Genomic DNA, 14907 nt, shown 5'->3' on the forward strand with positions numbered 1-14907 from the left:
TTTTGTCCGCGTCTTGGGCCAACATCTTTTACGCTACGATGATATGGAGACTCTGCTGACGCAAATTGAGTGCCTGTTAAATTCACGTCCGCTCACAAAGCTCACCGATGATCCCGAAGATCTGCAAGCGCTCACGCCTGGTCATTTTCTGGTGGGTGACGCTCTACAATCAGTACCAGACGTAAATTACCACCAGGTTCCATTCAATCGCTTACAACACTGGCAACAAGTGCAAAAATTACTCCAGGATATATGGAAACGCTGGCACGTAGAATATCTCACATCGCTTCAACCTCGCACCAAGTGGTGCAACACACCGGTCGAAATCCACAAAAATCAACTTGTCGTCATCGCGGATGAGAACCAACCACCAATGCGTTGGATCAAAGCAAGAATACATGAACTGCATCCCGGAAAGGACGGAGTGGTACGGGTCGTTACTCTTCAGACTGCAAATGGCTTCCTCAAGCGTCCAGTGGCGAAAATCGGTCTTCTTCCAATTCCAATTTCATCAGAATCTCAACAAGGTTCACCTGCAAAGGTTACGTCATCGTCAACAGCATCTTAAACAGCACCACTTCCGTGTTCGGGCTACAAGTTTCCTCTTAAGGATCAACTTGGCCATAGGTCTGCAACTTCTTCAGTAATCGAGACGGTTTCCGCAGGGCGGATCAACCAGCACGCTTCAATGGAATAAATCATACAAGGCCCTTAAACATAAGGGTCCAGGTGAGGACCTCTCCAATAAACTTTAACTTTTGAAACCCTCTACCGGGTCTTATAATTACATGTTCATCCCGCAACTTGGCCAACCACATTTCATTTCGTCTGGAGATGCGACTAGGACAACATTCTACATTCAGGCCAGGACACCTATATAGTTTCAACGTCATCTGTATTCAACATCGGTACTGAAATAGTCATTCCAGCGGGGGGCAGGATGTTCGTTCCCCAGTCACGAAAGGGTTCCTGTGAAAGCGATCTAATCGGCACTCTCATCGCAACACGCATCAATCGTTGAACGGTCAAGCTCATCTCATCGTTATCACCTGATGACGATCGATCGGTCGCTGCTATGCGACAGACAGATCTACTGATCGAGTTAAATCAGTGCACTCAAGACTACGCAACGGTTAACACGTATCTCATCGTCACCATAAAATTCTTACCTTTGTTACTACGTCAATTATACTCGGAATAAATTAATTAAGTTTATGTTTTAGTCAGAATAAATCGTGCGTTTACGTAAAATCGCGTTTATTTTTATACTCGGTGCGGGAAATTATAAGGATTTCCAATTGCCCTAATCGAGTGCTGATACTTCTCAAAAGGCTCCATTTATGTGCCCAATTGACGCCGTTGCTGATAGCTAGTTTCCTAGCGAGATATCCTGACCAGCGGCCGCGACCATCTATCCGCGCCGCCCCACTTTGAGGTCATCGAGAAACAGTCTTATTTCACATAAAATTTTTTAATAATGCAATTTACTTCACTGAAACTTTAATTTTTTAAACAACAGGTCCTGCTTTTCAGCCTGATAACTGCTGACAATCTGAATAGAATTATGTTGTTGGTAATTTATTTAAATTTTATTCATTAGGATTTTAATCGTTTGTATTTCTCTAAAAGAATATTATCAACTCAGTTTACCATTGCTTACATAAAGAGGGTAAAAGTCAAATTAAACCAAGACACCATACGAATGAAAAACCGAAACCGCGACTGTCCGGATTTCATCTCCTGCATCCAATTCAGCCCCCATTTATCCATCCCCGCACAAATACCCCAAAATTGCTTAAAAAAATGACCCATCCGAAACACACTAACCTTTTTCATCCTGCGACAAATCCTCCTGCGAGCCCTTGCGGCGACCTTCGGTGGGACTGTGTGACGAACGTTCGGTACTCGCATCGGAATCTCCGTCCGTTCCCGCCGCTGCCGGGGCCGGTTTGGCGGTCTTATCCGGCACGAGCAGCTGCTGACCGGGGTAAATGAACGAACTGGCCAACCGGTTCAGCTGTGTCAGTTCCGACGGTGTCGTATCGAAGCGGGCTGCCACCGAGGTCAGCGTGTCTCGATCCTTAACCGTGTAGGAAACCGTCGGTATCGTGAGCATCGAACGTTTCTTTTCGCCATCTGCAAGAAAGTGCAAGAAGTAAAGAAGTAAAATGCAGTAAATTTTAAAATTCATCTAGTAAAGATTGAGTTTCGATCAAGTGCCGTTAAAATTTTTCTTATTTGCAGTGTTTTCTCACATGAATTGTCAACGAGCTTTCACAGAACTGAAACATTAAAAGACTGAACAAAGACTAACTTCGAGCACCAGCACCTGATCGGCACACGATAATGTGCTCAAACCTACTTTCTTCCTGTTTATGGTACTCAAACGGATTAAAACCTTCCTCTAGTACTAAACCGATGGCAGCAATCGAGTCCTTATCGGTAAAATAAATCGCGTAATCTCTCGTTAGTAACGGTAATTGTTTTTTGCAGTAAATTTTGATCCGATATCGCCCTCTAACTAGAGGGCTGACAAAACTCATCGCACTGACCGATTTGAAAATTCTACTTCAAGACCCCAATATTTGCACTGCCTAACTGGATCGCACTCGTGCCCGAGAAAGATTGCTCAATGTGTAATTCGCGATCCAGTATAAGGCGTGCGACATCCAGTCGGTGCCTCCTACTGCTGGCTGCTGGTTGATGCACATTTTAGACGGAATGTTTTGCTGATGTCAGCAGGAGTAACAGCTTCGAAGAGACCCGCTAACGTGGGAAATGTTGACAAACAATTGTGGAATTATTCTTCACACGGGCTGAGATATGGGATACAAAATAGTGCACATTCGAACGTGCACCCAAAATCGCAAAGCCCATTGCTGATTAAGGAAAAATCATTGGATAACAATCTGAAGAATCGTATGTTTATGCTTGATCATATAATTTAGATGGTGAGGCTGTCTACAGCCAGTCAAAAAAGTATTCGGACAGCATCGAATAAATTTTTGTTTATATTTTTTACTTAAATATTCTTACCTTAATTTTTTTAGTGGTCGGAGTCATACGGTGTGGAGGTGCATAGCAAACTTGCTTGCTCGGATTATTGACGGGTTGAAAATTTTGTCTTACATAAACATCCCTGTTTCATTCAATCAAGTTGCCCGGTTTGCATTGACAGTTCTTTGCTCTTCGGTTCTTTGGACGGTTCGCACTAATAATTTGATGCACAAAAGCAATCTCAGCTGGCTTCTCTCTCTCAGGTTTTATCTTTGTTATACTATAACAAAGGCTAAGAGATTGGTCGCACAACATTAAATAGAACCAAGGTCCAAAGGGCCAAGTATCATACCAATCGATAAGGTTGGAAAACCTAAAGAGATTCGAATCCCCGACCATTCACTCGTCAATGCAGAATCAGTAACCTTGCGGCGACGGACCCTCCTAAGTTTGGCTTAGCATAAAATTCCCACTCGAGTGAGATTTTTCCTCTTAAAAGCAACATCGGATATAAATATGCTGTGAAAATCTGCAAATTTATTTTATTCAGCATAGTGCTACCTTGAAACACATTGACATAATTTATAGATTGCCTGACATCGACAATTGGTAAACTGCTCGAAAATCCCAATTTATATTCCTTTTCTGCATTCGGCATTGTGCTGTTACAAGGCGCCAGAATGAGGTAGAAAGAAAAAAAACGAAAAAAAAAACACCAAAGAAAACAGTTTAGTGTAACTTAGATCAGGTAGACTGCCCGTGGTTGCACTCCATGATTAGCCGAACCAGTAAGATTGCACAAGAACCAATTGAATGTTGCATGGGAGTAGCATACCCTGTTAAATGACTGGATAATGCGGAATATAGACCCCGTAGTGGTCGTTGGCCTCTTATCCAGCAACTTCGATCCCGACCTCCTCGTGGTACCATCCGGGATACGTTCCTTTGTGGACAGCCGGTGGAAACTAGGGTCGTAAGTGGACAGAGAAGGGGGCACTCATGCGAAGGCTGAAGTGTAAACTCTCCGCCTGCAGGACGGTTCTCTTGACCCCAGGAACTAAAGCAGAGGGTCCAAAGCCCCTAAAGGAGATGGTTGTAATAACTGTTATCCATGGCTTTTATGTAAAAACTTGAATGGATAAACCCCTAATCTAAAGTGTGACGCGACCCGTGCCGAGAGATGAATGGTGGAGGGGGTTCTATAAATTCTCTCGCCGTAACGGTGCCTGTGAAATACCAGGGCGCCCTCCAAAGCAATTTGCCCTTGCTGCATCAAGCCGGTCACTGATGCAGTGGACAATTTCTTACCGTGCAAGCTCTCTCTGCCGAAAAACAAAGAAACGAATGAGGTGGAGAGGAGAGTAGGGGAGGAGAGTAGGAGAGGAACAGGACTTGAACGATGCGCTAGCTGAGGTTCAGTCCCGATCCTCGTCTATCCTCAACACGCCGACTCGTTGTGAGTCGACAAACGAAGATGTGGCTCCAACTCTCTACTCACGGGTCGAAATTCATTCTGCCTAATCTCTGACTGTGTGCTGGATGGTGGGCTGAAACAAAAGGAGAGCCGAACAGTTATGGCCAGTAGGATGGCTGTACAATCGCTCAAACAATCTAATAATATAGAACGTCGAGTGTCCACCGCTGGGTTACTCAAAAGTTGCTGAGTCTCAATAAAGAAGATCTCAGCAAGCTTACGGTTTTGCGACAGGACATTGTCCGAGTAAATATCATCTTCGGAATCTCAGTTTCGTACAAGATGATATTTAACCTCGGAACACTTGCTCTGCAATCGTGGAGCACAAATAGTACGCAGAATGCAGTATCTCAAAAAGGGGAGATCTGGTTGGCGTCGCCGATCAGGGTACTAGGTTCATAAACCTAGTCATCCCATGATTGGCACATGTCTCGCTCCAGCTACCAGCCTGTCACTTCCTCAATAAGTGATAGGTAAGCTTGAAGCGTATAGTAAAATAATAAAACGGGGCATATCACAATAGTTCAAAATAATGGACGCAGTGGTAAGAGTACCCAACAGAGCAGAAAAAAAGGAAAAAAAAACCGGGAAGGAGGTATAGTGAGTCTCGGCACTATAAGATGGCAGTCCCATCGCGACACTCGGTAGTGTTGTCCCAGTACGGCTACACATCTAAATTTAAAAAACTTACAAAATTCAAGCAAATTCGGAGCGGAATATTCGGCATCGACCTAGGCGACGGAACAAGGACGACGAATGGAGACTCGGCACTTGGAGCTGCAGATTGCTAAATTTCGCAGGTTGTTAGCGGGTGCTGATTGACCAGCTTGAACCCCGCAAACTCGGCATCGTAGCTCTGCAGGAAATCTGTCGCAATGGAGAGAAGGTATAGAAGATCCGTGGCGGAAAGCCCCAGTTTTACCAGAGCGGTGGCACTACCAATGAACTGGGAACGTGTTTTGTAGTGTTGGGCGGAATGCAGCATCGCGTGATAGATTGGAAGGCGATCAACGAGAGAATGTGTGTATTGAGGATAAAGGGCCGTTTCTTCAATTATAGCATCATTAACGTACACTGCCCGCACGAAGGTAGACTCGATGATGAGAAAGAAGCATTCTACGCAAGGCTGGAGGAAACGTACGACAGCTGGTTGTCGCGGGACATCAAGATCGTCCTCGGGGATATGAACGCCCAGGTCAGTAGGGAAGAAATGTATAGACCGGTGGTAGGACCCCGTAGCCTGCACACCGACACGAACGATAACGGCCAACGATGTATGAACTTCGCAGCTTCCCGAGGCCTGGTGATCCGAAGTACCTTTTTCCCGTGCAAGGATATCCACAAAGCCACCTGGAGATCACCTAACCAACGTTACAATGAACCAAATTGACTACGTTCTCATAGAGGGTCGCTTTTTCTCTAACATCACGAAAGTACGCTCCCGACTGGGTGCGGATATTGTTTCTGACCATTACCTAGTAGCAGTACATGTGCGCTCAAAGTTGTCCACCGTATACCGGACACGTCAAAGCCGCCCTCCTCGGCTGAACATCAGGCAGTTAGATAACCCGCAAGCTGCCGAGAACAACGCGCGAATACTGAATGAGGCACTGCCTTCTTCCGAGGAGTTAGATTCTTCAAACCTCGAAGACGGTTGGGGCAGAATATGCTCGGCCTTCGGAGAGGCCTCTATCGCGGCACTAGGTATTGAACCTCGGAGTACACAAAATGATTGGTTTGATGGAGAATGCCAACAAGCGGTGGAGGGGAAAAAACTGCTTGGAAAAATTATCTAAGTATTGCCACTAGAGAGAACCTGGCCAAATACTGACGAGATAGTAATCAGTTGACCACGATTCTGAGGAGGAAAAAGCGCCAAAAGGAGGATCGAGATCGTGAAGAATTAGAGCAACTATTCCGAGCTAATGACACGCGCAAGTTTTATGAGAAGGTGAACCAAACTCGGAAGGGCTACACATCGAAACCTGACATGTGTAGGGACGAGGGAGGGAATCTAATCACAAACGAGCGCAAGGTGGTCGACAGATGGAAGCAGTTCTTCGATGAACACCTCAATGGCGAAGTCGCAGAAGGAGGCGGAACCGAAATTAACCTAGGAGCGCCCATGGAAGGTAGTGATGTCCTAGCACCTGATGTCCAAGAAGTCAAACGAGAAATCGGGCTGCTGAAGACCAATAAAGCCGCTGGGAAGGACCGCCTACCGGCAGACCCTTTATAAACCTTTATAAACATGGCGGAAAAACGCTAGCAAAGGCTCTACACTGGTTTATTTCGAGGATTTGGGAGGAGGAAAAGCCACCGGAGGAATGGATGGAGAGAGTGGTTTGTCCCATCTACAAAAAGGGTGATCGGCTAGACTGCTGCAACTATCGCGGTATTACGCTGGTAAATGCCGCCTACAAGGTACTCTCCCAGATCCTGATACGCCGGTTGTCACCGATAGCACAAGGTTTCGTAGGGAATTATCAGGCGGGGTTCATGGGGGCTCGCACAACTATGGACCAAATTTTTACTATTCGACTTGCAAAAATGTCGGAAGTACAACGTGCCCACGCATCACATCTTTATTGATTTCAAAGCAGCATACGATACAGTCGATCGAGACAAGCTATGTCAGATAATGCACGAACACGGTTTTCCGGACAAACTGACGCGACTTATCAGAGCTACATTGGATCGAGTGATGTGTTTCGTACGCATCTCTGTAACACTCTCGAATCCCTTCGAGACGCGGTGAGGGTTGAGACAAGGTGACGGTTTATCCTGCATGCTGTTCAACATCGCTCCTAAGGGGGTGATCCGACGAGCGGGCATCTAGGCTTTACAGATGACTTCGATATCATAGCCAGGAACTTAGCGACGGCGGAGGCAATCTACGCCAGACTGATAGCGGAGTCTAGGAGAATTAGGCTGAAAATAAATGCGTCGAAGACCAAATACATGAAAAGAAGAGGCTCAAAGTAAACAAACGCGCGCCTCCCACGGACGGTAACCGTTGACGGCGACGAACTAGAAGTGGTAGAGGAGTTCGTGTATTTGGGATCGCTGGTGACCGCGGACAACAACACTAGTAAGGAGATCCAGTGGCGCATCCAAGCGGGAAATCGGGCCTACTCTGCCCTTCGTAAAACGGTACGATCAGGAAGCGTACGCCGCCGCACGAAGCTAACAATGTACAAAACCCTTATTAGACCGGTAGTTCTTTATGGACTTGAAGCTGTGCCGCTGCTCACGGAGGACATACGCGATATTTGGCGGAGTATAAACTGAAAGCGGAGAGTGGCGGAGGCGTATGAATCACGAGCTACAGGCACTGCTTGGGGGGACTCCCATCGTACATCTAGCGAAAGTTAGCAGGCTACGGTGAGCCGGACACGTCGTAAGGATGCCGGACGACAGTGTGACGAAAATAGTCCTCTTCGCGATTTGCGACTTCTGAGACGACTAGGAAATTGGCGATATGTGGCCCAAGACCGAGTTGAATGGAGACGAGTGCTTGAAACAGCATGAGCCACCCCGGCTCTATGCTGAAGAAGAAGAAGAAGAAGAAGAAGAAGAAAAAGAAGTCAAGTAAGACTTAAGTCATGATGACACGATTTTTGTTCGATTATATATGTGTCGCACTGTAAAGAACTAGAACAAAACTAAATTAAGAGCATTGACCACTGCGAAACAGTATCAAATTTTCGACGATTTTTATGAAGATACAAGATAATCACGTATTGCCAATTGGTTCACTTTACCTGATAGTAAAAACCAGGCAAGCAAAGCAAAGCCTTGTTGGGCTTAAACGTCCTTTCTGAGACTTGACCCTTCGATGTTCGAGATTCGAACATACGACGACTGGTTTGTTATACCAGCGTCAATACCTCGAAACCAATTGAGCGATTAAAACCAGACAAAGAGAAACCAATGAAGCACTTTTTGAAGCACATGGTCCCTAAGTTGATAAACATTTCCTATTACTAACGCAAATATCAAGAGATAGAGTGCCGTTCACGGAAAAAATCACCAAAAAAATATGACAAAAACAGGACAAACGAGACAGAAAAGAAAAAAAACACGAGAGAGAAAAAGAAGACAACTGGTATGAAAAAAATAAGAAAAACGATGGAAAAACGTGACAGAACGGTAGGGAAAACGGGACATAAAAATTGACTGAAGTTTTTGGAGCGTCTTAGTAGAATACGAAACCTAAAAATAAAAAATAAGAAAACTTATCCAATTTAATTCTACTATGTGTATTTTATTCAATGACAGATACGTATTTCGCCTACGACTTGCAGGCTTCCTCAGTGTCGAAAACAGACACTGAGGAAGTCTGCAAGTCGTAGGCGAAATACGTATCTGTCATTGAATAAAATACACATAGTAGAATTAAATTGGATAAGTTTTCTTATTTTTTATTTTTAGGTACATAAAAATTGAAAAAACAATTAAAAAACAATTAAGAATAAGAAAACTGAAGAGAAAAGCTGGATAACGAGGTAAAAAACGAGTACGCTGGACAGAAAACGATGAGGAGAAAACAAGAAAAGAGAACAGAACAACAGGAAAAATGGGACGAAAATAACAAAATAAGAAAACAAATATTTTTATTTTAATACTCTGGTGATCAATGTTACACCGTTTTACGGTAACTGATTTGGTTGAGACATTTAAAAAATCCCCTTTTAATGATGGGTGCTCCGAAATCGTAAATCGATCAAAAATCGTAAATTTACTAAGTTGACTATTTATCAACTTACCTTTCGAAAGTCGGTCGATGCTCTCGAATCGGCCTTCCACCTTGGACCGCAACGAGTCCAGATCGAAGGGAGCTGCCAGCCCATGATCGACGCTCCGTGATTTGCTCCTGCGGAAAGAGAAAGAATGCAATGGAAATCAAGTTAGATCAAATTGTTTTGGTCTCGAAGTATTTATATTTCAATCAAATGTTCAATTTGTACCATACAACTACTAAGGGTAATATTAATTACGTTTTAAATACATATAATATCAAAACAACATTCAAAGCACTGCCTTTTTATAACCAAAATTTTAACTTACCTTTTGCTTTCGTTAACAGATTAACTTAACTGACAGAATAAGTGGGCGTACCTACTTCTGAATGGGACAATGATGAAAAGCAAAAACACAAGAGTGAATTTACGGGGCGCAAAATCTACCTTACATTTGTTTATGTCTGGCAAGAAACAGGTTTTTCCTCTTGCGGGGCACTGAATTGATTTCGATGACAGGTATTTATCGCCAAAAAGGAACAACAAGACCAAAGAAGCTCGCAACTCTTTCTTCCGCAAAGAATGATGCTGTTAGCAGTAAACAAACACTTAACGTGACAGGCTATATTTCAAAAGGAGGTGGGTGTGTGACATATGATTTACGGTTTGGAATTCTTAGATACTGTTTATTTGATTTAAAGACTATTCAACTCCGAAATAGACTGAGTAATGCGCAATAAGTAAAACCTGAATACTTTAAAAGCAGCATTGTAAAGCATTGAATAATGGCGATTAGCGTAAATGTGGAGCTCCATCAAACATAAAAATGGAGTGTCTAATTTAATCAAGAGTCCAATTCATTTGCAAATTTCATCAACAATCCGCTCATATGCTCGTGTGTACCGACCGAACGACCGACCGAGTGGCTGACCCGTCGCAGTAAGTTGCGCTTTGCGAAACCGATGCGCTTCATTTGGGCTGACCGTAAAACGGCTTGGACATTAGCGCCGCGCTGCGGCGCGTCTGTCATACAACGGCGCGCTGCCCAAAACCATCGTAGGTCAGTCAGTGCTGATGAAAGATACCGCATAATCAAAATAATTGGATAATGATTTCGAAGCACGGCACCCACCGTGACCAATCATCGTCACCGATGGGTCATACATTGTTACCGACATTCACTAATGAGAACGGAGCGGTGTGATGAATTGGTGCATGTTTTTTTACGCAATAATCCTAATCAAAATAGTAATTCGCGATGAAATAATTCATATGAAATATGACATACGATTTCAAACTACATACGAGGTTTAAAAAAACAATTCAAATCTGATGATAAATTACTTTTCATACAAATTCTAGATTTTATAACAATCCTTGCCACTGGCGTGCCCAGGCTGTACACACTGGGGCACGTGCCAAATCTTTGATGTAAAATTTAATTAATTGCGTAGTCCACTTTTAAGTTTAACAAACCAGTCCCAACTCCAATACAGGCCAATTACGGGACTACACGGATAGAAATTTAATCTCCAAAATGATCAAAATGACTCATGATTTCAGGTTTCTAGCTTGTGATTGATGAAAATACACCAAGATTTTGTGCTGCCTGATCTGGCAGTTGAGTCATGATTTGACAGCAATTCAAACTTCATGATTTCATGATTTTATTCATTGTATTGGAATCAGATTTCTTTCCGTACTACACGGAACGATCCTACTGACTCCAAAAGCACCATCCAGCCGAGACTTGTCTGTACCGAAAACCAGGTCTCTGACAGGACGTCGTAAGAGGCTTATCGGTAACTAAAAACAGGTCTCTGACAGGACGTCATACTTTCGTAACAATGGGTTGTATTCTCACTCACCTTACAGGTCGACTGCTGCACTGCTCGATTACTCAACTGGTAGACTGAGACCGCTCGACTGAACTGGTCGATTAGACTGCTCGATTTAATTGCTCGACTGGACTGCTTAACTGAACTGCTCGACTCAACTAATTGATTGGACAGATCGACTTGACTGCATGACTGAACAGCTCGACTTAACTGCTCTAGTGGACTACTCGTTTGGACTGCTTTACACATTTGCTTGACTCACTACTCGACCCAACTGCTCATCTAGACTGTTCGATTCGACTGCTCGACTGGACTGCTTGACTGGACGACATGGTTCATCTGCTCGACTAGACTGCTAGACTCAATTGTTTGATTCGACGCTCGACTCAACTGCCTGATTCAACTGCTTGATTCTACTGCTCGACTGGACTACTCGACTCAACTGCTCGACTCGACTGCTCGAATGAACTACTTGCCTTAACTGTTTGATTCGACAGCTCGACTTAACTACTCGATTCAACTGCTCGACTGGCCTACTCGACTTAACTGCTCGATTAAACTGCTCGTCTCAACTGCTTGACTTCTGTTTGATTCGACAGCTCGACTTAACTGCTCGATTCAACTGCTCGACTGGACTACTCGACTTGACTGCTTGATTCGGCTGCTCGACTCAGCTGCTTAACTGGACTTCTCGACTCATCTGCTCGAATAAACTGTTCGACTGGACTACTTGACTCAACTGCTCGAATGAACTGCTCGACTCAACTGTTCGACTTAACCGCTTGACCCGACTGCTTGACCAAACCACATTAGGGCGTATTGATCACACATTCCGGTTATAGTAAAGCCAGAAAATCAAATCAAAAAAGTGTTTTTCGCCGAGAGGAAAGGAAGACAACGGAAGAAAACCGATGGAAAAAGGCAAAAAGAGAAGACTGGGTAGAAAAAGTTGAAAAATGGACGAGAAAAATAAATAAAAATGAGAATACAATGGAGAGAAAAGGATGAAAAATGGGTCAAAATGAGAGCAAGATGTCGAAAAGGAGAAAAAAAGGTAAATGCGGAAAATGGAGAAACGAGAACAGAAAAAGAAGAAAACCGGAATAGAAAAAAAAAGAAAACCGGGACAAAAAAAGAAACAAAAAACGAGAGAGAAATAAATGAAAACAGACAAAACGGATAAAACGGAAGAGGAAAACAGTACGTGACAGAAAAGGAAAAAAAGCTGACCATAATAAGATAAGCAGACGCCAACGAAAAGCGAGACAAAAAGGGGGAGTCGAAAAGCGCAAATAAACGAAATCTGAGACCGTAAAAAAGAATGACCGTAGAAAAGTCGAAACAGAAAATGACAAAAAAGAGGAAGAAAAAAGAACAAAAACGAAAAAGACAAAAACCGGGATTGAAAAAAGAGCGAAAAACGGAACAGACAAAAAGAAAAAAAAAGACAAGCAGAAAATGGGAAACGAGAGAGAAAAAGGAGGAAACTGAGACAAATACGGGAGCAGGAAAATTGACAAACGATAACAGAAAATGACGAAAAACGAAAAAATGGGTAAGAAATAATATTATGAAAACAGATGACAAAGGGATAAAACAAAAAATAAAAATGTGACAGAAAATGAGGAAAAATAAGCCAAAAAAAAAGACTTAATAGAAAGAGAAAACAAAATTTTCAAAAACGATAAACTGGACAGAAAAGGAGAAAAAACAGGACAAAAGTGGGTAAAATGAGAGATAAAAAATAATAGAAGATATAGGCAGGAATACGGAAAAATGAGTACAGAAAATGAGGAAAAACGGAACAGAAAAGGAAAAAACGGGAGAGAAATAAATGAACACGGATGATAGAAAACGAGAAAAAGCAGGACATCATAAAAGGAAAAACGGAACAGATAAAAGTGAAAAATGAGACAGAAAATGAGTTATAAAGCATGAAAAGAACGAAACTCGGATCGTAAACGGAAAACGAAAAAAGTCGAAACAAGACAGAAAATTATAAAAAACGGAAGAAAAAACCAAAAGCAAAACAGAGATAAATCAGGTTGAGGCAAAGGATGCAAAACGGGACAGGGAAAGAGAAAAAGGTAACAGCGGGCAGAAAACGGAAAAATGAGTGAAAATTTGTATGTAGGGGTTTTCGGGGCCGAGGAAGGTTCTTATGATGGTTAAAGACCCCTCCCCCCACTACTTGTATGGGGCTTCCATACAAATCTATACCTATAAAATTGAATTTCTGTCTGTCTGTGCATATGTTCCATATAGAATCGGAAACTACTGAACCGATCGGCGTAAAAATTTGCATGTAGGGGTTTTTGGGGTCGATAAAAGGTTCTTATGATGGTTAGAGACCCCTCCCCCCCACTAAGAGGGGGGCTCCCATACAAATGAAACACAAATTTCTGCATAACTCAAGAAATAATCAATCAAATAGAACAAAATTTGGCATGTGGGTGTTTTTGGTGACAAGAATTTATTCTATGGTAAATTGGGACCTCTCCCCTCTTTAGAAGGGGAATTATGACTCCTATCCCCTTTAAGAGGGGGGGCTTCCATACAAATGGAATACAAATTTCTTCATAACTCGAGAACTAATCAGGCAAATGGAACCAAAATTGCCATGTGAAGGTTTTGGTAGGCAAGAATTTTTTTCTAAGGTGAATTAGGACTACTTCTCAGTTTAGGAGGGGGCGCTCCCATACAAAGGAAATACAAATTTTCGCATAACTCGAGAACTAATGAATCAAATAGAACCAAATTTGGTATGTAAAAGTTTTCGGAGGCAAGAATTTTTTCTATGGTGAATAAGGACCCCTTCCCATTTTAGAAGGGGGGGGGGGCAAATAATATACAAATTTCTTCATAACTCCAGAACTAATCAAGCAAATGGAACCAAATTTAGCATCTGGGAGAGTTTGTAGGCAGGATTTTTTCATGATGGTTTGAGACCCCACACCTCTCATACTCCCATCTAAGGACTCTCATACAAACAAAACAGAATTTTTTGCGTAACTCAAAAAATAATCGACCTCGAGAAAATTTAGACTCTTCCATTAAACACAACAGACAATAACAAGGCCACCAAAACCCATCTGCAGCCCCCCGCAGAAATCACCTCTGTCTAAGTTTATTTGTTTTCCTAGGTCTACTGACCTCTATTAGTTTCCTTCAGTTGGGTCCGAACAAACGACAACGAGTAAGGAGAGGATCACCCCGAGAATCGAAATGGTTCTTTCCACGAAAAGGTTTTCCGTGGAACGGTACATTCCGCGTAACGGTTTTCGCGAAATGGTATTCGGTGAAATGTTATACAATCACGGCGAATATTCAAGTGCAATCCGCTTTATATTATCTGGCTAATTAACGGGGGATTGTTTTCTATTTTACTGTGAGGAAAAATAGAAAATTTGTAAATTAAACTACTCATGCTTTCATAGTGACGTAATTGCCAAAATGAATTATCTAAGGTTGAGCCCCTCAGAAACTTGCTAAACTCGAGATTGGGACAGATTCCCGATTTATGTACAACACATTTTAATTTGTGGCAATACGAAGTTTGTCGGCTCAGCTAGTATACATACAAAAATGCTAGCCAGGAAACCAATAAAACGATAAAAAGAGGAAAAAATAGAACAAGTGGAAAAACGGAACTGGAAAAGATTAAAAAGAAACAGAAAGGAACTAAAACGTGTTAGAGAATAAGTCGAAAAATGTTAATTCTAATTGAAGTAAAACTTCGCGTCTCATTTCGTAGCCATGATCAAAGTACATAGTCCAGATTCAAGTCTAATGTAATGTACTATGTCAAGTCCGATTTTAGGTCCAATTTCAATTCGAATTTCTAGTCCAGTTCCAA

The 14907-nt window shown here is 42.6% G+C and overlaps 1 protein-coding gene across 3 annotated transcripts in view; it reads right to left on the reverse strand.

Annotated features, from left to right (window-relative positions):
- Window positions 1-14907, reverse strand: part of LOC128742004 (nuclear receptor coactivator 7) — a 464218-nt gene that overhangs the window by 115662 nt on the left and 333649 nt on the right. For all 3 annotated transcript variants that reach the window (XM_053838175.1, XM_053838174.1, XM_053838176.1), the window contains 2 exons: window positions 9241-9347; window positions 1828-2136 (listed from right to left, as the gene is read on the reverse strand). In XM_053838175.1, the coding sequence (XP_053694150.1) occupies window positions 1828-2136; window positions 9241-9347 (416 nt within the window). The remainder of the gene's footprint in view (window positions 1-1827; window positions 2137-9240; window positions 9348-14907) is intronic.

Source organism: Sabethes cyaneus, chromosome 3 (genome assembly GCF_943734655.1).
Source record: "Sabethes cyaneus chromosome 3, idSabCyanKW18_F2, whole genome shotgun sequence".
NCBI classification, from domain to species: domain Eukaryota; kingdom Metazoa; phylum Arthropoda; class Insecta; order Diptera; family Culicidae; genus Sabethes; species Sabethes cyaneus.